This window comes from Pinus tabuliformis, chromosome 5_1 (assembly GCF_031772625.1).
Source record: "Pinus tabuliformis cultivar Carrire ecotype Pingquan chromosome 5_1, CPIR1, whole genome shotgun sequence".
Lineage (NCBI taxonomy): Eukaryota > Viridiplantae > Streptophyta > Pinopsida > Pinales > Pinaceae > Pinus > Pinus tabuliformis.
Window position 1 is genome coordinate 549,469,772 of NC_142305.1, and position 26,026 is coordinate 549,495,797.

The window sequence follows — 26,026 nt, forward strand, 5'->3', positions numbered from 1 at the left end:
ACCTATTTCAATTGTGGAAGGAGGGTTGTTGATTTTTCAATCACGGGAAAGGATTAAATGGGATTAAATATGTTGAGAATATGTTTCATCCGAAGCATTATCTACTGGGTAATCGGACTAAATCGGGTAATGGGTCGTCCGGTATTCCGCCGGAGAAAACGGTGGGCAAGGAAGACCGGGCACAGCGACCATACACGTTGTGGACCCTTCTCGATGTACTTTGGTTTAACATGTGGAGCAGCATCACCGTCGATTAGGTAAGGTTCTGATCCTACGGTTTAGTTGTGCCTGGTATTTCCGTGGGGTTTGCTACTCATTTGCATGGTGAGCCTGCTGGGGATCTCTGTCGCTCGGCCTTCTCAGATATTTCTGCAGAGTGCCTTCGGTAACTTCTGTTTCCTCAAGAATTTCACACATTCTTTGATTTCTTCTGAGGTTTCCTTCTGATGCTCTTCAGGGGAAACACGTTGCTTTTCAACATTTTACTGTGCCTCTCGATAATCTTCAAGAGAGGGTTTAGCTAACACACCATCCCCGGTTTCCTGCGGCGTCGCAGACTTGATATGGCGGGGAAGCACCTTCAGGTACTTACTGAGAGGTCTAGGGTTTGTTCCAGGTTTAATTTCTGTTAAGGCTTTTGTTCCATAATGTTGCGTGTTATGTAACCCATCTAATATCTTTTGCATGCAGAGGGTTTGCACAGTAACGCCCTAGCTCAGCTTACTGGGTACTCGCTTGAAGTTGCTGGTGATAATTCTTGACTCTCGTTCCCGACACCGGATTCTACCTTTTCCCGGGTGCATAATTTGCCTTTTCTTTACCCGAGAGAGGTATTGAACTTACAATGTTTACTTCCCTTACTGAGGAATTTCTAATGTTGTATCCCTTTTCAAGAGGGAGTTTTCTGAATATCTCGGGAGAAAAATAATTGGGTTTATTCCCACGGACAAATTGTGCCATAGCTAAATCTGTCCTCAGTTACGCCTTTTTTTTTTTCCTTGCCTTCACCTCCGGCTCGATCATTTACACCGAGACCTCTGCGCAAAAAAAAACTCTGCAACTTGGCGACTCATCCTCCAATTCACTGACATTGCAGGTGAGGTCTTCTTTTTCTTTTTTTATAGCCGGGTCTGCCACGGTCTCTCCTCAATTGTGTAGCTTGGTTTTTTTGGTGTTCGTTCCAGGGTTTTCATTGTTACCCTACAGCATATCGTGGTTGGTGTATCATTTGGTCAGAGCGTCGATTCATCAAGGTATTTCCTGGCGGTATTTACTTTTGAGCATCTTGGTTTTATTACAGAGGAGATTTACAAAGGAAATTTTTTCATGGCAGAACGAGTAGAAAGGTCAGAGGCAACAAACTTGATTCTTCGCCTGGACAACCTAAAGAAGGTGCATGTAAGGGTTTCAAAATTTACCTGGGATGAAATTGCTCTCCGGTGTTTCCTTCTAAGAAGTGCTCTCTCTCCAAACAATGACACTTACATTACCCATTTTCCCTCAATATGTCCATAAGGAGATATTCTTAAGGCGGCTTTTGGGTTTGGAAAGATCTTCTGGAAAGGCTTCGATAATTATAAAAGAAGATCATAGCCAATACTGCAAGGGGTGTTGGCGTTCTTCAGATAACTAATGAACAAGGGATTTTCCCAAAACCCCAGTAGCTTCACAGAGACAATATTCTATATAGGCCTGGGGGTTGAATTGGTATTTTGATACTTTTGCGTGATTATTAAGCTTAGTTTTTTGCTTCAATATTTTCACGGTCAGTATCTCATGATATTTTACCTGTATTTATGGCTTTTTGAAGTCACTTCAACTTTATTTGGCATGTATTTCTTTTTTTTTCAATGTTTTCATGATGCTTGGAATTGGACGACAGTGAGCTCTGAACTTGGTAACACAATTATTCTATGTGAGTGTAAGGGTGAGTTTCTTTGGGCATTTTCCATTAATAAACGCAAGAGTTTTTATAGCATTTGACATTCATAAATTTCGAAGTGAGGGAACTTTGATTTAAGTTTTTTGTTTGCCATGGATAAATAGTATTTAAATGTTTTCTGTCATTCTGTTTTTCTTTTAAACTATAAATATTGTAAACCTTTAGCTGAAAGTCTAACAGATTGTCTTTGAAAAGCGTGTAGATAGAACTATTGGAAATTTGGTCTGTCGTACCATAGTTAAGAGCCAAATACTTCATAATCCTTCTCATGGAAAGGTATTATTCGAGGTTGTGTATATTCATTGATTGTTCTGATAGTTGTTGCGCAGCGTAGTCGGTTCAATAGTTTAGGGCATTTTTCAGTTTTGGATGTTTTCATTGAGCATCTGATCCATTTGACAAAGGATGTTATTTTCTTATTGTTTTCTTAAATCATAATTTTAATATCATTTTAGCGTTGTGTACATTCCATTTTAGGGCTTCGTTGAATAGGACCCAGCCACTAGGATTGATACTCATAATTAAAAAATATAATTTCTATTACTAGATCGGATATGTATAGTGTGAGTTAAATTACGTAAAATTTGACTCGATTTAACAGGGTTAACTTTGTCTTTCTTTCTAAAATATCATAGGTTTATATTCACGAGGATAGCATATCATTATAATTATAATTTCTATTATAATTTGTTTAGTAATTATTGACTTTGCATGTGATTAGTTTGAGTGATTATAATTACTTAGGTTTTTATATTATATTTTATATTATAATAGATAAATAAAAACAATTCATAGTAGTTTGAGCGATCATAATTACTCACGTTTCTATATTATAATAGATAAATAAAAATTTAAACAATATATAGTTTCACTCTAAAGTTGACCATATCATTGACACAAAATTATACTTTTTCTAAAACATCAATTATAAAAGCGTCATATGATAAGGTTGATAAAATACAATTGAAAAATTAGAAAGAAGTTAAAAAAATACTTGATATTGTAAATTATTTTAAGAATGTTATAAAATATATTTAACTTCTCTTTGTCGAAGGGGACAATAAAACATGCTTGCTTTTCTTACAAGTTGGATATCATCGAATTTATTAGATGCATTAACAAGTCAACGAATTGAATTGTAGACTACTTATCCTCGTTTAAGATATCCTAAAAAGTAAGACTAATAAAATTGGAATAGATAATAATAATTGTAGATAATATATTAAATATATTTTTAAGTGTTTAATCAATAAAATATTTTAATAAATTTAATCAGAAACTTTGAAATAAAGGCATGTAAAAGTAAATTAAATCAAACCGCGGTAGAACTTAAAATAAAGTCGTCTCAAGTAGATCATTTTCAAATAAGATTAAGAGAACTAATAAATTTAGAGCTGCACACTTCGTATATTTGTTTTTTCAAAAATATATATTTGGAAGTGTAGACCATTTATTTAAACTATATATATATATTGTCTGGCCTTACTTATTTGTAGTTGGGTTAGGACAAGTGGTATTAGAGTCTTTACTTATTTGTAGTGAAATCCTTTTCTTTTTTTTCAAAAGGATTTTAATAATGAAATTTTGAATTATATCTATTTTTTTATAAGCATTTCGATACTTCAACTTTTTTTATTGTTTCAAAATATTATGGAAATATATTTTGATTAATTTTTAGTATATAAATTGATTTGTTTATTATTAATTTTTAATATATAAATTAATTTTGTTAATATTTACAAAAACCAAGATAATTTTGAGTTTATTTTTTAAATGAAAAATTAAATCATAGTAAATTTATAAAAATAGTATATTAAAATTATTTTGTATTAAATAATTTATTATCAAAATTAAAATATAATTTTAAGTTTTAATAAAAATAATATTTTTTTTCTCAATCATCCACATTTATATTTATTTTATAATTTAAATATTTATAATATAAAATTAAAAATAAAATTATTTTATTATTTTATAATTAATTTAAAATAATATTTTAATACTAAACATTTGAATTTATTTCACGATTTAAGTCTATTATTTGTAAGTGAATGAGTATTTTAAATGCCCATGTTATGACTAGAATTAGATTTTTTTTATTAGTATATTTTTTTATGTAGATTGACAAGTTAATATTTTCATTAATTATTTTGAAAAGTGATTTCAAGTTTTTTATTTGATTAAAGATAAATAATATATATATTTCAAATGTGAAGAGTGAATATATAATTTTATTATAAATATTAATATAATTATTAAAATATAAAATTAAAAAAATAGTTTTTTAATCATTTTACAATTAGATTAAAATAATTATTTAATATTATTTTTTTGAATCTATTTTGCAACTCTAATTGAATTCTATAATTATTCTTGAACCAATAAAATTCATATTTTCCGAAATAATGACGTGTAATAACGCCATAGAAAATTAAATAAAAATGTGGGAGTAAAAACTTAATGATAATTTTTTAATAGGTCATGACAGTTGCAAATAATTATAATAATTTATATAATTTATAAAGAATTTCTTATTGCCTTAGTTTTATAAATTTATTATCCCTTGCATTTATTAGTGCCTTTATCAATCCCTTGGGTTTATTAATCTAAGGGATCACATTCCTACTATATAGTATTATTGATAGGGTTTATAATATTATCTTATGTCTATATACCTTGGGTTTATAGTATTAAACCCTTAGGTTTAATATTATTCCATTGGGTTTATAATATCAATCCCTTGGGTTTATTAATCTAAGGGTTGATATTCCTAGATTATAATATTATTCATAGCGTTTATAATATTAGTCTTTGGGTTTAATATAAATCCATTGGGTATGATTTTCTCAATATTAAAATCAACTAATGTCGCATTGTGACAATGATTGTATGAATATGAAAATCAACCATGGTCAACGTGTTCTAACGCCGCATTATGACAAAGGTTATCTCAACAATGGTTAACCATGTTCAACAATGGTCAATAACCATGGTCAACTATGGTCAATCATGGTCATCCATGGTCAATAACCATTGTCAAATTGTGAGAAAGATTGTCTCTTGGTCCAACCTCACATTGTCACAACCATGGTCATCAATGGTCGACAATGGTCCAAAGTCACATTATGACAAAGATTGTCTCAATAGGGAGATCAACCATGGTCAACAATGGTTGATGATTGCCCAATGTCACATTGTGACAAAGGTTATCATAATATGAAAATCAACCATGGTCAACCATAGTCCAACATCGAATTATGACAAAGATTATGTCAATATTAATATCAACTGTGGTCCACCATGGTTAAGCATATTTATTTTAGCGTTTCTAATATTTATCATAGGGTTTATATACCTTGGGTTTAGAATATTTATTGCTTGGGTATTTAGTATTAATCCCTTCAGTCTATTATCCATGGTTAACTGTGGACAACCATGTTTGAATATCGTTTTGTGATGAAGATTATCTCAGTATGAAAATCAACTATGGTAAATCATTGTCAATCATGGTCAACCATGGTGACATTGTGACAATGCTTGTCTCTTGCTTGAACGTCACATGGTCACAACCATGGTCATCCATGGTGAACCATGGTCCAATGTCACATTGTGACAAAAATTGTCTCAATATGAAAATCAACCATGGTGAATCATTCTCGAACGCCACAATGTGACAAGTTTTGTCTCAATATGAAAATCAACCATAGTCAACCATAGTCCAATATCACATTGTGACAAATATATTGTGAATATGAAAATTAGCTGTGGTAAAGCATGTTTTTTTAGGGTTTATAATATTTATATATGGGTTTATACATCTTAGGTTTATAATATCTATCCCTTGAGTTTAATATTATTCCCTTGGGTTTATAATCCCTTTAGTTTATTATTCACTTGGGTTTATAATATTTACCTTGGGGTTTATATTTATAATATTAATCCCTTGGGTTTATCTCTTGGGTTTAATATTACCCCCTTGGGATTATAATTGCTTGGTCTTTTAGTATTAATCCTTTGGGTTTAATATTATTTCCTTGGATTTATATCATCAATCCCTTGGGTTTACTGATGTAAGGGTTCATATTCCTAGGGTTTACAATATAAATTTCTTGGGTTTATTAATGCCTTGGGTTTATGATATTTATAATCACTTAAAATTTGTAATATTAATCCCAAGGGTTTATAAGATTAATTCAAAATGTTTTTAAATTGATTAATCAATTATTCATTATAAGAAAATGAATTAAATAATTATTGTTATGTTTGTTTATATATATATATATATATATATATATATATATATATATATATATTATTAATATATAATTAAAATATTAATATTTTTAGGAAAAGTATGTTTTTTAGCATTATTATTTAATTATTTATTATTTTGAAATTATTTAATTTTTAATATTATTATTTAATTTATTTATTGTTAGTTAATTAAATATTAATTAATTAATTTAGTTAATTATAATAATAAAAATTTAATTTTACCAATTTTTATGTAATTATTTATTATTTAATAATAATAATAATAATAATAATAATAATAATAATAATTTTATTGTAATATATATTTCTTAATATTTTTATTATTATTATATATTTATCAATGGTTTGTGTGGATAACATGTTTATTTTAGGGTTTATAATATTTCTCTTAGGTTCAATATTATTCTCTTAGGTTTATAATCCCTTGAGTTTATTATTCCCTTGATTTTATAATATTTATCTTAGGGATTATATACCTTGGTTTTATAAAATTAATCACTTGGGTTTAATATTATTTCTTTCAATTAAACAAAGTCTTTCGGTAGAAACGACATGGGAGAATTTTTTGGCCGACGCGTTTCGAACCAACAGGTGTGGTTCATCATTAGGACCAGATGAAGAGGCAGCCCATGACATTATTATACGATGGGGTTTTAAAATTAATCCCTTTGGTTTATCAATATTTGGGTTCATATTCCTAGGGTATAATATTATTCATGAGGTTTATAATACTAATTGTAGGCTTTAATATAAATCCCTTGTGTTTATAATCATGGTCAACCATTCACATTCATGGTCCAATGTCACATTGTGGCAAAGATTGTCTCAATATGAAAATCAACCATGGGAAACCATGGTCAACTATGTTTATTTTAGGGTTTATAGTATTTATCTGACGGTTTATATACCTAGGGTTTATAATATTAATCCTTTGGTATTTGTATTTTTGACTAATCTCCTTATAGATTTACTCATATTTCAAGTGTGGACACTCATCGCATGAAAAATTAAACTATATATTAAAAGAGTATACATTATGCATACTTCTTAGAATACCCGCATTGATAAAAATTGAAGATACATTTAAAAAGTGTGTTGAACATATTTTTTTAATGCATCATCAATTTTTATCAATGTGGGTCTTCTAAGAAGTATTCATAATGGGTACTTGTTGGATGTGGAATTTAATTCCGCAGCCAAGGAGTGTCTACACTTAAAATTTGAGTAAACCTATAAGGAGATAAGCCAAAAATACAATTAAAAAATAGTTTTCTTATTTTCCATTCAATATTCCTAACTCTTATTTTATTTTTTTAAGTATTATTTATTATTTTTCCTTAGGAGGCCACTTTTAGGCTAAAATTTCCTCTAATGTTTAAATAATAATATATATGATCCCCTTCTAAGCACGTGTTATGCACCTATTGACTGTGTTGCTACTTTTATTGTCAAAACTGGCAGACAATCCACTCTAGTTAGTATCAATAGGTCATGTGTGACAAAATCACTGAGTTGAATGAGAAGCTAATATAATTAATAAATAATATGATAAATTAGATAAATATTGACCCCGAATATGATTAAAATGGAGGATTTGATATTCATTATTTATTGATTCATAACATTGATATATACTCGTACATTCTTCTAGTTAAATCATTGGGAAAGATCTTGACATGATTTACCAATAACTAAACCAACTCAATACTTATAGAAGTAATATTGTCTTATAGAATTCCTGATGGATAATTCAACTAAATTCTTCTAGAATTGGTGTGGTAATTACAGTACTCCAACACTCCCTTTTAATTATGACTACTAACATTGGCCATTAGATTTACAATAGAAAATTCCTCCATGGTTTTTCATAACATGATATCCTATTGTTCTAAGAATAGCCTAGGCATAAAAAAATTCATATCAATTCAAAAACCTTCTTTGGCATGTTAGTAAAACTTCTCATTAGCTCTATGCTCTACAAGATTCTTCTTCTGTTTGCAAGAAATTTTGTATTTTGCATACATTTTCATCTTCTTTGGCTTTAACCTTAGTCTATCTTTCATCTTTAATATTTTCTCATTTTATGTATTTTCTTCATTCCTCCATCTTCTTGTACTTCATATACTGCTAACTAAACATTTATGTTAACCTCCATAACAATATTTTCATTTTCTTCCATCTTCTTTTCCACCATTAAAAAAACCTACAAAAACTATAACGATTTCCTTTGTTTCTTTTGTCATTTCATCTACATCATCTTTTCCATGTCAATTTTCATCCCCATCATACTTGGGATTTGTATGTCATTCCTCAAGAAAGTCTTATTATGCCTTGTAATCAAACTCAAAATTCACCATAACTAAAGTTACTTGACATCTTGATAGTGTTGGAAAATCCATTTATTTTTCTTCTTCAAATTCAATATCTTCAACATACTCTTCCTTTACATCTTTCATAACATCACCTTTTTCTTCTACAAACTTTCTAACAAAATTTTCAGCAATTATTGTATTCCCAATGTCTATCTCTTTCATGACTTTTTTAAAAACTTCAATTGCTACTTTTTTATATTGTGTCATGTCATCATAAGATACTTGATTTGTGGGTTCTTTAAGTCCATTAAATAAAATGACCCGAACTAATCTAATTTTAATCCAATTGTCATTTTAATAGACCAAATGAAACTTTTTTTGCTAATCTAAATAGGAAGTTTCAACAAAACTATAATTATAACTCTAGATAATTTTTCTGTCAACTATCTTTTTCCAATGAGATTACCACAAGAGTATCTTCACCTTTCTATTATTTTCTCTAATGTTACATTTTTATCTGATATTTTATGAAAAATTTTAATATGCATATTGGCTCCTTCCTCCTCATTTCTTATTTTTTAACACAAAGAAACACTTTGCTCCAGATTGGAAATATTACAATTAAACTATAGTACCAAAATTGCATTGGTTAAAATTTTGATACATGTCCACACCGTTTTTAAAGTTAAAAAACTATGAATAAATATTTTGTATGATAGTTTTACTCAAGTGACACATTCCAAAACAATTATGAAAGGCATTTATCGAGACATTTACTAACCTTGGAGATTCTTCATGGCAAATAGAGTTGTTTGTTCTCCAAAGCTATGAACATTGTTACAATTGGTGGTTCATTCAAGAATTATGAAGATCGAAGGAAATGAAATTCCACTTACTCTTGATCTAGTCCATATTGATGCATATCGAATCCCCTAATATCTTTGGCCAAGTTTCTCCCTTAATAATAACACACCATGTGCTACAACTAAGTCTTTATGAAGCAATAAGGGTGGATACAATTCAATTCCAATACTTTCCCTTGAATGGAGACTTGGACCACTCAATGCATGGAATCTAATTATTTCAACAATGATGTTATATCAACAAATTACTCCTCTGAAAAGACTAGTCCCGGTCTCCTCTGACCTATCTTTGCAACAAAACGATGACTTTGATCAATTGATCCCATATTATATTCTTCACTTGGGTTTTCTTAACCTAATGATAGAATGATCGTTCTCCTTGAAACAATGGAATTTTTTAAACCCTTGATTTACTCTTGATTTGTAGCCTTGTTCCAATTTCTTACAACCAAATGAAAAGAATAATTGGCTTTGAAGCCCTTTTTCGATAATTCAATTCAATATCCTTTGAATACATTGACTATCTTATGAGGTTCATAATGATTGTGCGTTCCCTAGACATACCTATGACTTGAATCCTTGAGGTATGATTCATGATGGATTCTTTTAAACTAGTTTCTTGTTGTTGTTGTCTTACACTCAAACTCTATTCATTATCCAATAATGGCTAAATGTTTGATCCTACTCGCCTATATTTGAAGACATTTAAACCTCCTTGAATACCATGACAAAATGAGATAGAGAAATGAGACACTAGAATATCTAAAAAATAAGTTGATCAACCCAAAAAATGGTTAACCTTGAAGATGATTAGTCTAGAGTAGTTTATCTTCATTATCCATTGATTCATAACATAGATATAAACACATACATTCTTGTAGATACATATTTAGGAAAGATGTAGATAAGATATATCTAGAACAAGACCAAGTGAATACTTATAGAACTAACTCTTCTTTTATAGAGCTCTCTATAAGAAAATAGTAAATGAGAATGAATTATATATTATCTAGTTTTTACTAGTGCTATTGTGATTAAAGTGTTTGCATTAATAGGTGGTTGAATTACCGATTCACCTAAATTTTCATTAGGATGATAAAAAGGTTATAGTATTTTTCAAATTCTATTCTTGTTGGTAAAATCAAATGGGTGTTCCATTCTTTTATTTAAGTATTTTTCTTTCAACCATGTCTATGTGTATGAATTTTATTTTGTAATTTTTGTGATCTTAATGCTATTACTATAATGGTAAACAAGTATACATTATTATCTTACCATTTCCTTAAAAATTATTTCATTTGCACATATATTTGTTAAATAATATATGTTTAATTAAAAGTTAAGGAAATAATAATCTTTTTTTAGATGTGGCGGTGGTTGTATCTACAATAATGGTATGCAGTTTTGTATCAAGCAACTAACATCACAAAAAGGAAACCTTTGCCCAATGTGAGTTAATAGGCTAGTTTCACTCTTATTCTCTTTCTCATGTTGACAGATTGTCTTCACTCTTGTACCACTCTAGATAGTTGGCATGCGATTGATGGGAATTCATGAACATAGTTCTAAAAATGTGTTGGCATGTATAATTAGTTCAATTATAATGTAGTTCCCATAATACTTACTTATGGGTCACTATCAATGAATGGTAATACTATATTTATGCATGCCATTGAATTTAACCTTTACAATGATGTAGACTGTATCTTGAATACTTACTCTTCTATTCCAATATTATAGTTGTAATAGTTCATAATTTATTCCATGAGTTGTGTGTCATATAAATTGAGTTTCAATACAAAAATTCTTCGCTTAATATTGCTATACGCTACCTTTTCACACATGCTTACATTAATGACTATTTTAGTTACTTGTTTTACACACATTCAAGATAAATAGAGAGTGTCCTAAAAAACCATTACCTACATTATTGAGAAACTCATCATTTTTTTTTCTATCCATACTCGTGAATGTTTTTATGCAACACAATTTTCAAAATAGATTTTGATCCACTTGTTTCTTTACATGTTATTCTCCTTAAATTCTTATGTCTTCATGATCCTTTCCACATTAGTATTCCATCCATGTTTTCTAGCATTGAAGGGACCAAAAACTTGACAACATAAGGGTACATGACATCATTGTTCAAGTTTGTCATCAAGAACCTTCTTAAGAGCATGGTTTAGTAACACCTATATATAGTTTATTTCTTTATGGTTTATAGACATATTTTGTCCTTGTTACACATCACTGTGAACCTCATTTTCATGTACTTTCTATAATAGTTTTTTTTCTATCTGTAACTATGCACCTTGCATTCTAGGGAATATTTCTTTTAATTTGTTAGCATGATTTTAAATCTTAGAATGAGATAATGTTTCTCAAATAATTACTCTTATTTGAGATTATGATCATAAAGCTTAGTTATGTTCTTGAGGCAATACTTCAATGTCAAACATTTCAATGTTAGTGTACTATTTCCTAAAATAATGAAAACATTATCTTCGCTTAAATTTCTCATAATTGTAACATTTCTATAAATTATTTCTCTCAATTACACAATTGTATTTATATTTAAGTATCTCCTAAATAAATGACTTATTTAAACTATGCCATTCTATCCATAATTAATTGGTTTTATATGTTGAAAAGAATAATGATTTTGTTTTTAAAATTAAACATACATTGCTCAATATCATTTTAATTTATTTTTTTTATATTCTAATTTCAGTAATAGGACATGAATTGAGTTAATAAATAATCATGCTAACATATTTAATATGATTTTATGTTGGTAGATAGTTTCGATTAAATTTATAGCTAAGTGTGCACACAATTTCATAATTCGAAAATAAATATTTATGATGCAAGTTATTTTACAATTTAGGTATCTTCACCATCATGTCTAATTTAATAAATAATTACTATCACAAAGAAAGTTGCTTTGAGCACAACTGTCATAAATGTTATGAAGAATTCACTAGATTCGGTACACAGAAACTGCCCTTCCTAGAAGCGAGGTAGGGACTTTTCAACACAGAGGATGCTCTGATTACTATAGATATATGCTCAATGAAACACGGGTCATGATTGTGTTTCCTATTATTAAATCTCATTTATATTGGCTTTAGTTGTTAGTAGAAGAAACAAGGGAAGCTGCGAGGCAGCAAGTCCCTGCATTAAGTATGGTAGAATTCTTTTGTTCGAGTGCTTGCCAAAGCTCGTAGCTCTCACATGTAGGGCTGATTTTGTTCGAGTTCTTGCCAAAGCTCGCAGCCTAAGATTATCGGAATCAGTCGAGCCTGGTGCTGTTCATAGAAGTGGTGTTCCAAGATATTCTATTGTACCTCGAAAGGATGCTCCAACATCAACTATAGTTCCAATATATGTAATTTCAGCATTGCTTGTTCTTCCAAGAAATGATGATCCAAGATACCCTGTAGGTCCTAGGGTGCACAATGACGTCTGAACTATCCAAAAGAAAACTGCTCTGTATGTGGAAGTCTCATAAGAATGGAAAGTGTGGGATTAGCTTCGAGTTAAGTAAGCTGACAAAGCCTTTGAATTTTCTTTCTGCTTAGAAAGAACAGTGAAAAGATGCTACAATACTTCGCTAACCAGAAATGAGATCATCTCTTGCTTCCGTCAAATTTGAATCCCCATAGACTTTGGAGAAGAGGAGGAGTTGAGCACATAGTCATTTAGATTTATATATGATAAAAGCAGAAACAGGGGATTTTAGCGAAATAGCGCTACTTAGAATTGGTGCAGGAACCAGGTCAATTGCTTATCCATCAGATGGTTTGTGTGCAAGTAATCCACAGCTAACAACAATTGTGTGAACCACCTGCACAATTTCTGAGGAAAACAGACAGAAGAGAATATGTCATATTCACGTGATAACCCTGATAGATAAAATAATAGATATCACGACCATCAATGTTACAGTCTACAAATAATTATTCTTAGATCGCTTTAGCATAATTCACTCCAGTAAAAGAGTAAAATATCCCATATAGCTGAAGTTATTGTATCAAGACATTAAACTAAGAAAAGAATGTAGTCACCTCTTTTGGAAACAGTGACCCATTAGCTTTCTTAATCAATTCAGTCCTGTGATTGCATGGAGAGCATCTGGAAATATAATTCACTCCAGTAAAGGAGTAAAATATCTCATATAGCTGAAGTTATTGTATCAAGACATTAAACTAAGAAAAGAATGTAGTCACCTATTCTGGAAATAGTGACCCATTAGCTTTCTTAATCAATTCAGTCCTGTGATTGCATGGAGAGCATCTGGAAATATTATGCAGACATCAGATGGCTTTGTACAGTCTGCCAAGGATAAAATACACTCGTCCAACGCTCCAAAGATAATACCCTCATATGATGATTTTCAATTGCAAAATAAAGTTTCCCCATATAGTGCTGAAGTGAAGAGCACGGTCAGGTCAGACTCTGATTCCACCTATGTTGAGATCTGACAAATCATATATCAAGAGTGCAGAGATTTCTTCCTCTTCTTACGGAGAGTCCCAAAAACCCATTTATCAATGCTAAGTTGCAGAGTTCTATCCTGCCATTACCTGAAGATCATGTTTTCGATAAAAAAATAAATAATTAAGATTCATAAACCACCAAAAAAAATTCAGAAAATACTAAACAGAGAAAAAAACAGATATGTGATCAATAATTACCGGAAAAAAAATTGTCAGCTGGACAGTGGACTAGTGGTAGGTAATGAAGTGCTCAAAGGACATTGACCCAAGTTTGACACTCAGTCTCTTCTCTCTGGAATGATAATTTACTACAGTTTCCTAAAGCGAAATACGAGTGGAATTGAAACCTATACCTTCTTCAATCGAAGCTCTTCCTGCCTTTGTTTCTCGAGATAGGAAAGCTTTTCATCCACCTATTCCAGGTATGACAAGAACCATTATGAACTTAAAGAAGCTTTATTTGAATGAAGATGCTAAACAGAAATGCACAAAATCATTTAGGAACAGGGTTTGGAGATACAAAGTGATCGAATTCAGCCCTTTCAGATGCTCTGGATTTTGTGTGAAGCTTTATATTCAATGGCTTAGTTTGCTCTTTCACTGGGGGCTTTCTCAGAACCTGTAAATTTGACAAAATGCACTTTATAATATAATTCAAATAAGAGACTTTGGATGGCATATTGAACTTTTGAAATAGGAATTCAGTCATTCAAAACTATCATCAGCATGATACATAAACTGGCTTGCATAAATTTAAAACTTGCCTGTGGTTCATCAATTGTAAGGGGCAACCGTTGTGCAATTGGTATTTTGGGCTTTACCTCCTCCTCCATTTGCTGTTGTAGCTTTCTCATAAATTGTTTCTCTTTCACTTGGCCTCTTTTCTGCAAAACAGAAGATGTTATGTTTCTCAAGGTATGCATAGACATTGGTTTATTGTGAAACATTTCACTGCCCAATGACTCCAGCAATAATTGTATAACCATGTCTAGGTATAGGTACAGGTACAGTGCTGGACATATGGTCATATCAACTCGTAAGTGCATTATTTAAATTAATTGAAAGGGTAAAGAAAAGGATATTATCATGAAAAATGGTGCGTGAAAAACCATGGCGAACATATGATACTTGGATTAGGCTCAAAATCAGAACAGAGACAACGCGTAAAATAATGCAAAAATAGGCCTGAGATTCAGAATTTTGACAATCTCTCCTCAAAAATGTGAGCTGTAACTCAAATATACTCCATAATCATTGTGCAAAACCATACCCAGAAGAAGGAAAAGAATTGAACCCAAAAGCCACTTATTTCTATTCCCTGGCAAGGATGCTGTAGAGGCAGAAGCAGTAGATGGATAGTCTAATAGCCAAGTACTTGTTGTAGATTCGTATGCTCCTCTGGATAGTCTAATAGCTGAGTACTTGCCGTAGATTCCTATGCTCCTCGTTCGAGATGTTATTGTTAGTGGTTGTTTCTTGGTTTCTTTTTTCTTTGTGCTTCTACTTTTACGATGTCCATAATCAGAAGAGTCATGAGAACAAGTGCTAAGAGAAACAATGCTGCCAGTTGAGTAAGTTGGCTTATGCTAATGGATTCCATGTTATGTGAAGCAGAGAGATGTATGTCAATATGTAGGTGTAGAAGGTAGTTTTGTTTTGTAGGCGAGAAATTAGGCATTGCTTTTGCCAATTTATAAAAGAGTTCAACGTGTTTGCAAGCTGGTTTTAAGTGTGAATGGAACTGAGTTTTTGAGAATATTTTACTAGAAGCAAGAGGTAATCATTTGAAAAGATTGAAAGACAGTGGGTAATGGATGTTTGTATAGGCTTGTTCAACCTCGTGGAACGAGCGTTTTTGGAACCTATGTGCTAAAAGAGATGCAACCGAAAAGTGTTGTACAACCAAATAGGGAAAGTTGTGCAAGATCGCAACACTTGAATGCGGGATAAATTTCTGACAGGTGCAGAAATAAATACATATATGGACTGATTTGAAATGGAGTTGAAATACTTCAAGATCAGATTGGAGAGGATATAATCCAATATGAAGAGCATTTATTGGAGCAAACCGGTGTTTAATGATCGCCATAAAACAAAAAACTTACCATTTCAATGTTGCAAGATGGAAGGTGCGGAATTTGATATGCAATCGGTGCAGTTAAGTGAGCAATCGGTGCAATTAAGTGATCTATCTGACATCGGAGGCAGATGGCATATGAAATGATGTATGTGACGGCAAAAGTAAATCGGAAATTAAGTGATGTATCTGACATCAGAGGCAAATCTCAAATAAAATCTTGGTGTTAGATTGCAAGTGAGGTTTTGGCAGTTGAGTGTGACAGGCTCGAACTTCTCGTTGCACAGAAGAAAGGATATGACAGTCAGCGATATGGAAATCTATAAAGGGAAAGAGTGGAAGTAATGAGGGGAAGATACATACCCATAACTCCACTCTGCATAAGCATAGGGTTCTATAGATGGAAAGCAGAATTTACATAAAATGGCTAAGCTATGGTTATATGTGTTTAATATACTACAAGGATTACTCCATATCCTTTGATTTATTTTATAGTGTTTCCACAAATCTTTGTGAACTCTCTGGGCAATGCCCAAGCTTACCTAAACATATACTAGATAACCAAGTATGGTATAGATCCTGTGTTTGGAAATTCTGCAGACCTGGAAGCATGAACCTAATCAAAATGATGTCGCATTTTACAAAAGGACCATCGGCAATAGATTATATTACACTCACTTTCTGGTGGGTCCAAGCAATTCTAATAAGTATGGTAGTAACTAATAGGAAATTAAAGTTTAAAGGGAAAACTTGGTTGGGCACTATCTGAATTTTAGTAGTTATCAACCACAAACAATTGGCTAGACAAGACAAGTAATCAGTCTATGAAAGACATGTTTAGATTCTAGGAAAAATATGGTAGCCCAGTTCTAAGTGCAGGAAAAGATGACATTTGTAAGGTTCAAATCAATAACAACAAATATCAGACAACAGGTTATCATGCCTTATGGGGCAATTTACAGCCTTTGTTCATTTCATTCCTCTCAATATTGATCTAGATAGAACATAGGAATAATTGGGGGAAGCATATAATAAATTACAATAATGCACAGCCCAACTAGAAAAAACACAAGCACAGACCATGCTACAACAAAAGCACAAGAAACTGCCTCAATCTTTGAAAATGACCCAATTTGGAAAAACACAAACAGGAATCAAGCTATATCACAAGCACGAGAAACTGCCTCAAACAATAATCCAATCATGACCTGTAATTATACAACAGGTGATCTAAAATGCAAAATCTAAAAGACACCAAAGAAAAATCCATACCTTTTCCACCCATGCCTCCTTATATCCTACAATGTAAGGATGTTTAATGCGTGAAATCAAAGCCATCTGCAACCAACAAGAAGAGACATGACCTTCAGAATTGAATTCTCTTCACCTGTTGCATGATACAGATTTAGCATTGAAAATGGAAAAGCAAAAGGTGATGAAAAATTACATAATTACCTCTTGATGAGCAGAGCGCCTGGACCTGTCTGAATGATGATGATATCCCTTTTCCATGTCTCTATTACCTATAATGGGAGAAGTTTTTCAAACAATAAACCAGGTCTTTGACATAGGTAAAAACCCAAATACATGTCAACAGTGGATTGCCAGGTCAATGAAAGCAGGTAGCTAATATAACCACTACTACGGTTCAAGTTCTACTAATTAACATGCTAGTGCTTGCGCTCACACTTGTTGCTGTGAGCCAGCACATGAAACAGTGGTTAGGGTTAGTTCCAATTCCTAGGCAACTATGACGTAAGAGATATGCCCCACTTGTTGCTATGAGCCAGCACATGCAACAGTGGTTAGGGTTAGTTCCAATTCCTAGGCAACTTTGGCGTAAGGGATATGCCCCACATGTTGCTGCTTAGCTTATGATATTTAAATTGGCTGGGGATAATGGTTACCCTGTAATACCCCAATTTTGACCCCCACACATGAAACACAGATGTTGTCATGTACATGATGAATGGCTAAAAGCCAAACGATGTACTATGTGAGAATTTTCGGCCCGAAAAAAATGTAAATTTTTCCTTTGGGCAATTTGATATGATTTTTCCTCTATTTTTTCAGATTTTTCTAGGTATTAGTATCAGTATTTGTATATGTACTCTATTATGGGAAAGAGCTCATGTGGTTTACAGCCACACTAACAATGCCATCTAAAAGACATTCAAAAAACAATTAGCACGTTGGAGTATGGGGCCAAAGCCAAAGGTATTGTCAAATTACCTAAATCCCATCTTAAAGAGAAAATCAATGCTACTGACCAAGTAGTCTTAGAGACTAGGATCAAAGTCATGAGTGCCTTGATTGCAATACTTCAAGCAGATAATAGATTAAAAGATGAGTGTAGAGATGAGATTTCAAAAGAGTTGGATGGAAAAACACAGCAACTGGAGAACCTGAAAAGCAGTGTAGCACATGTGGAAGGGGAGAAACGACAGTTTATGGAGGAAATGCTAAAAATAGATGAAAAGTTGCTAAAATTGATTAACAAAATTGTAAACAGCAGAAAGAAGATATTGGAAACAGAAACCAGGAGGTATACAAAAATGCAGCAACATCAAATGAAGATATGTGAACTTGTTGATAAGGTCCAAGACATAGAAGCTGAGCTGATATTCAAGATGAGAGAACAACAGGGAGGGCTTTCTGAAATAAGAAATAAAAGTTCATATTGATCCCAAAATTGCAATCTTATTAAATGTGTGGCTAGAAAAAGTTGATATTATCTATAATATTAGCTTGTATTTGAACCTTGGTATAGCATTTAGTTAAATGATCAATTACTGATGTTTCTTAATTCATTAAGAAATCTAATTTCTTTCAATATATTTGATATATTTTAGCCTCTTTGAAATTTAGATACTAAGAGGATGAAGTATCTCATTGCAGTCCGTTACAACCAATTTCCTAGGAAGATGCTAAGTTTCTTTTATGGGGAAACCAGAGTTTAGAAGTCTGTCATCTTCATATTCAAGGGCTCTACAGGGTGAAGTAATCTTTATATTCAGGGGCTTACATTGATGAACTATTTGCATGGTGATTCCCTGTTTGAATATTTCAATCAAATTCTTAATAAATACCTACTCCAAGATAGATTGTGTTGAACCATCTTCGAGAAGGTTTCAGCGATATCACTAGTCTATGCCATTCATGGTTTCAGCCCTGCTCAGTGATGAATCTGGCCCAGCAGCACATAGATGTTTAATAAATTTGGGATAGAACCAGTGGTTATTTAGCACCTAATTATTGTATGTTGAGGAAATACATTCAGAAATTTGTGCCCTAGCCATTGAAAACCTGAGTTAAATCTAGGGAAAATATGTGCTCATCCAATGAGCGGAAGCATAGCTTTTAGGGGCTGAAGAATTGGGCCCTCAAGGTTCAGGTTCCCAGGTAGAAAGGTTATAAAGGGGAATGATAAACCTTGAACAACAGATTTTCATAGTGCTTTCTTGGAATTTCTATCCTAGACAAATGTTACAATAATGATAACTAAGGAAAAAAACAAATCATGGTTTGCAAGATAAACAGTTCTTAGGCAGAGTAGAAATGGGAAAAGTTAATGCAATACGCTATCCTAAGGAGCATTAAAAGTGTCTAAATTCACCTGAAATACATATTCTCCTTCATGCTCCTAAATGCCGGTTAATGCAAGACGTCGCGAGAGCAAATGGTAACCGTAACTTGCCAGGGTCCTACAGTTTGAGGTCCCTTCCTAACCAACCGTTTGTTCACAGACAAAAAAAAGCATTGCCAAGATAAAAACTGAAATCATACACAACCTAGATAAAAAACTCAAATCCTATAGAGACTGAAATATATCAAAAACTAAATCGTACACACCCTACGTAAAAAACTGAAACCCTGCAGAGGCTAAAATATATCAAAACAATGTAATAACATAAACAGTACCTGAAATAGACCAATGTAGTGGAGCTGAAGCAAAAATAAAAGCTGAAGTGAGGTAACCACGAAATCATTTCTAACTTTATTATATAACAACAAAAGTAACTTACACATAGCAGACGCTGCATGCATAATGTGGAATGGAATGAAATGTGTACACAATGAATAACTAGCAGGTAACACGTACAAATGACCTGACTTACATTAACCTCCACCAAATCAGCCTCGCAGTAGCTTCCCAAACACATGGCAGCACCATTGCTCTTCTTGCTACCTTAGGTGATGGCCCAATAGTTGTCATAGCTCCCCAAACAGTTGTCACTGCCATTGCTATTTTTGCTGCCTTAGCTGCTGGCTTAAACTTAACCGTCTAAGCTCCGTCCCCTGCTGTTTAACCATCTCCCTGACTGTAAGTCCTAGGATGCAGCAAGCAGACTCTGGAGATGTTGCCCGACCTATCCTCCCTATTCTGCCCCTCCCCTATCCATTTGCGATAGAGAAAGTAGCGAAGGCAACTTACCCAGTAGCATACCTTCTGGTTGTTCCAATCTTAACCCCTTATCCTGTTGCTGAACTAGTTTCAAAGTCTCCAGTTGGTGCACACATGCCCAACATCGATGAACCCTCTTAACTCCCACATAACTGCTCCACCATTTAATAACTTTGGTTGCGCCCTTAATTGTTCTATTGATTGTGCCATGAAGGTCTGAAGACTGTTGTGGAAGAGACTGTTGCAGAACCTGCTAATCACGCTGCACCACAACACTGTCATCACTCTTGCACCTTCGCCAATGTCATCACGACTGTACAGGTCTGCTGAAGCATACCATGCTGACAGACAAACGCTTTCAGAACAACATTTAAACTGTAACAATCCTCTTGCCGCTTTAGTTGTGTTTATGGATGGACTGTGTGGACCAGCTGGCTCTGCAAATCTCCCGTAAGTGATTGGGCTGGTCATCCTCGCTAGCTGAGCTCAGCTGGGAAGAGAGAGTGTTCCCCTGAAGCATAACACTAAAAAACAAATGGTAGTGAGAAATCGAGAATGGTAAGTACAGGGCTTTTTGATTTACAGACGTAGGGGGAAAGCGGGTATTCCCGAATCTGGTTCTTGCATATAGTCCACTCCACTGTGCCCTTCTGGATGGAGAAGGCCCTCAACGTTGTCACCCACCTGCGCACCCAACAGGATCAAATACTGAAAGGAGGTTCATATCCTTACCTTTCCCAGTAACGTAGATAAACCTCCAAGATGCAGGAATCTGGCTTGAAATATAGTAGATACGGGAAATTTGAAAACAACAGATGGAATTCTAGAGAAAATGAATTGGAAGAAGACATTGAATCTCACTGTATGAAACAACTGTATGAAACAGCGCATCGAACTACTCTAGCGGAACTGCTCTAGCGGATTTAGCTGTTCTCCACAGGCCAGCAAAACACCCGCACCTGCACGGACAGCTACACCACCTGCATGCACAACACCTGCCAATATGAGCCAATATGCTCAAACCCTCAAACCTGCTAATATGCTCAAACAATCCTGCAAATAATTCAAACTAATTCAAACTAATATTAACATTAATACGAACAACTCCTTGACCGCCACTAATAATAAACAGGTTTAAAACAAAATAAACTATGGTCCAGCCTCTTCCGCCTGGGGAAGAGGCCAAATAAGATGGCGCTTTTGAAGACTTTGGTTACCCGACGATAGCAAACACAGTCGCATTTGCAAACTTTGCTCACCCTCCAATAATCACCGTAAATTAATAACATAGCGGTTTAGTTTAATGCTATCGCAACGCATTTGGATTACTATAGTCCCTGGCCATTGCGAGATGGCAGGGACTAATAATGAACATAGTGTTGTAGAGCCGATGAGAGATCTTCTTGTCCTGTGCAACTCATTTATCGTAAAGATGTATATGTACTAGGTATCTTTGATGAGGGCCCTCGTGTTCGCCTTTTTGGGGTCATATGAAGATGTTAATGATCGACTGGAATTTAACTACTTTTTAGGTTTAAGATTAGAGCCAAATCCTCTTAGGTCTCCTAGCAGCCTTTCAGGTTTCGGACTATTCTCTTCGTGTGTGAGTTCTTTCTGGTCGTCTAGTTTTCGATTGGTGGCCTAGGATTTCTATTGGGTTACTACTAGAGGCACGTTTACAGAAAATTAGGTATCCAGCGCACGGACACTTTAATCATGGTTTATGAAATGCACTGGGAAAGTCTAACCTAAAAAGCCGTGAATGTTTTGATTAACCGCAAAACCCATGAATGTTTAGATATAAGTAGAGGCTGATCAGGGTAGATGAAAAGGAAAGTGGGCAACCATATCTTTAGATGCGAAACCCATCTAGCTGCTCAGCCAAAGGAAACCATCGATTCTCTTATGTTACAAACATATGCAGGAGTGAAGGAAATCTTGCTCACAGATCAAATGAAATCTATTTTGGTAGATCTGACATCAGCGAGACAAGAAAGTATTCCGATTCAAACTCAGCCAATAAAATCTGTGGGTAAGATGAGACCGTCCGAAGAACAGCACATAGAAGCTACCCTAAAAGGAGCAGATGCCTCATTTGGGAACGGTGTGCGTTATGCAGAGTGCCGAAAGAATCACGCTTCCAGCATTCGTGGCTATGCGATAGATGGTTCCGGAGAAGTTTTGGCGAGTGGCGAAGAGGGAACTGCTGCAGCCATGAAATGTGCAGCGTGCAATTGTCACTGCGGCTTTCACAGACGGGAGGTTGAGAACGAGACACTGCGCGGTTGAAATCCGACACAAAGATGATCATCTGCCAATCCGAGGTAAGGATATCCGGTTCTGTCTCAGGTAGAGTATTGTTCTAGCCAGTAGATGATTAAATGGTTTAATATTTGTCCGTTGTTTTATGGAGAAAATTCGTTGTCAGTGCTTGAAAGTTGAAACTAGTTCTGTGTACAAGGAAGTATATCTCCTCCATAAATTTCCAGCTGAATCGAACTAGTCTGTCCATTTCCGTCTCAATAAATAACTATCGAACAAGCTAGCTTTGTTCATATATGTCGGTGATCAAGGACAAAAATGTATTCTGTGCTTAGGTTAACCATTCGTCAATTTTAAGGTATTTAATGGCTTGCTAGATCATCGGATCGGATATTTCTCAGACTAGTACGTAGTGGGCACCTGCCAAGAAATGAATTTGAAGATAGATCTAGGAACATTACTGATATAGGAAAACTGTTGTTGACCAGAGTGTGCGTTTCATTATCACAAATCGCGTGATAGAAACAGCGAATGCCTCGGCGGAATTCAAGTCAGTATCCTCTTGTAGGGTTCTTGACCGCTATATTGGAAAAAACAGAATAGTCTTTTTTCCATAAATTTGGGAAAAATTAAAATGTTAAAGAATGGAAGTTTGTACAAAAGATTCCTACAACATAGCGGCCCGTTATTGTCTCTACTTGCGTTGTAGCCATGTACTGTCTAAATACAGGTTGTAAGCTGTAAAGCATCTTTCACGGTAGTTACTCGCATAGAGGGTAACTCGATCACCTATTGAAACTAGAATTTTCATGCTTGATGCTTTGTTTAACGTTTTCTCGATTTGGTAATGCATATGACATGTTGTCATAGAAAGCACCTCATCCTCTTCGATATCAACATAGGTGTTTTTATGGATTTAGATGTTCCCATATGCTCATTTCCATTAAACTAGGTGAACCGAGGCTATTTTGAATTAATAAATCATAGGTGTTTTATAGATTAATATATTTTGTTTTTGTTAAAATATTGTTCTTAGATGTGAGTCCGCTGATTTGATTGATTTAATATTTATAAGATTTCATTTTATTTCTAGAATTATAGAAGGTTTAGTTATTAAACATTACTTACCAAGTGGAGGATGCTATATTAGAAATATGTAAATTTTTAATTTTAAAATTTAGTTGTGTATTTTTATGTGATTTATTGATTTTGGAAATTGGTGACCGTTGTGTCCATGCAATATTTGTATCACTCATATATTTATATGAAGGGGTCGCTTCTTATTGGCTCGACCATAGAGTCCAATTCCAAGGGTTTCAAGAGAATCAAACCCATGATCTCTCAATAGAAAATGTGCTTTAGCGATGGGGAGTCTACAAATTGACCTAACCCTCAAGGATTTTTTAAATTTAGTTTGTGTTAGCATTTTTTCAAATATTCTATTTGGTTATAATCATTTCTTTGTTTCCATGTGTCTTATATTTAGTAAATAAGTCTAGATCCATCTTAATTTTGTATATATCAATTGTTGAGAGTACTCAAATTTATGGAAGTGTAAACGTATTTGAGGGTGCAATAATTTGAGGAAATGTTTTCACTTCCTTGGAAATTATACAAGATTTATGTGCTAGATAGATCCAAGGTGAAGAGAGGTTCTGTAGTCGAATGATATGAGACTATCTAAGCATGCTGAATGTTACTGGAAATGAGAGACAACCAATTAGAAACTCCATTGTAGGCTGACCAAAGTTGTATAAGAAACTCATAGAGCATAAAACAATACAATTGATTCACAAGTTCTTGAACCATAAACTATCATGGATATTTGATTGGACAATTCATCATAACATATCTCACAAAACTATATTTTAAAATACTAAATGTACACTTTTATAGTTTTATTGCTCTTCAGTCTTCTGCATCTATAGATTAAAATTATGTAGAAAATAGAGAACAGTGAAATAAAAAATCACAAAGCACGATTTGATACAAGATATGACATGAGAAGACCTTTAGGGAGAAAACCATGTTGGGAGGTGAGGTTTCTCTATGCTCTTTCTATCCATGGGCTATTATAATGCATAAATCATCTCTGTGTGCTCTATCGCCTATCCTTCCTGGTTATTTTTTCTCATTTATGGAACAAATGAACTCAAAAGAATGCAATTTTTTTTCCTCCGAGTGGCCCGATTATAACACATCTTGATATCCTACTAGTGTTTAGGTTTGACTACCTCAACTCTTAAATAAATTTAGAATATGGACTCTTTTAGCTTCTTCGTCACCATAATCACGTGGCTAGCCCATTCTCCATGAATAATGGGGGTTGACACTTATCTCCTTGAATTATGTTGGAGCAAAAAAGAAGGTCAACTTCTAAGTGGCATAATTTTTGCATACACGCTCTGGTTGACAAGATTCTTGTGTCGTTTTAGATGTCTCTGTGTGTAAAATATGAAAAATAGGTGCAGCACCAAAGCGGAAAAGGTTTACTCCAAAAAAATGTTGTTTGATGCCTCAAAATGATCTTAGAAGGTTTCAAACCCCAATTTGTCAAATTGGTCCCACTGGTATAAATGATCTAGTGAGCTTATTCTTCCACTTTTTCCAGTTTGAAAGCATCGAGATAGATGACATAAAATATATTGATTCAATCTGGATCAGTTCCTAAATTCTAGGATTACTCCTTGTCCATAGTCCTCTTTGGAGGCCTCACCCGTCTCAGGATAATTGTAGATACTTGCCTAATGCTCGCTATTTCTTTATTATAAAGGGATTTGACACTTTCCTTGATGTTACAAACAATATTATCGACTAAAATGGAACTAGTGGAAATTAAAAATTTGAGACTAATGTTATTACATTTTTCAATCGTTTTTTTTAAACCTTATGGGATTCCCTTCCCTTATTCCCCTCTGAAAATAACCTAGATTGGATATGGTTCATATAACAACCAAAATGACAATTCATATCACTATAGGACTCAATCCAACATGAATCTTGGTTGGAGAGAATCAAAGACCACATAGCAAGCCCCTCCTCAAAATAATCTATCAAATCTCGTTGAGCTAACTAGATTAGATAATTCACATCATTCTTGTGTGTATATAGGTAATAACAGAGAAATAGATAGAACATGGGAAAATAATTATCTTAGTTGGTCGTGGCCAATGTTATTGGGAATTATACTACTTATTATTAAAGATATTGTGTTTGAATCCCATATGTGAAACACATTAGTTTACAAAGATAGTTTACTATGTATGTCATCCTCAAATATTGTGAACCATCACCTGGGAGGTTAGTAAACTAGTTCAATACAATAAATCATAACATAATCTTAAACTACAACAATTAATAGAAAAATTACACAATACACATAACATTCTTT

At 33.4% G+C, this 26,026-nt stretch overlaps 1 protein-coding gene and 1 long non-coding RNA gene across 2 annotated transcripts; both read left to right on the top strand.

The window, feature by feature from the left end:
- Positions 1 to 230: 230 nt before the first annotated feature.
- On the top strand, positions 231 to 1,836 carry LOC149165972 (uncharacterized). The gene is made up of 4 exons (XR_016260381.1): positions 231 to 584; positions 691 to 1,096; positions 1,185 to 1,253; positions 1,334 to 1,836. It is a non-coding gene; the product is annotated as an uncharacterized LOC149165972 (long non-coding RNA).
- A 20,361-nt stretch (positions 1,837 to 22,197) lies between these two features.
- Positions 22,198 to 22,690, top strand: LOC149165973 (zinc-finger homeodomain protein 1-like). Its single transcript, XM_089430007.1, has one exon. It carries the CDS (start codon positions 22,198 to 22,200, stop codon positions 22,660 to 22,662), a length of 465 nt encoding a protein of 154 aa, XP_089286133.1. The 3' UTR covers positions 22,663 to 22,690.
- Positions 22,691 to 26,026: the final 3,336 nt, after the last annotated feature.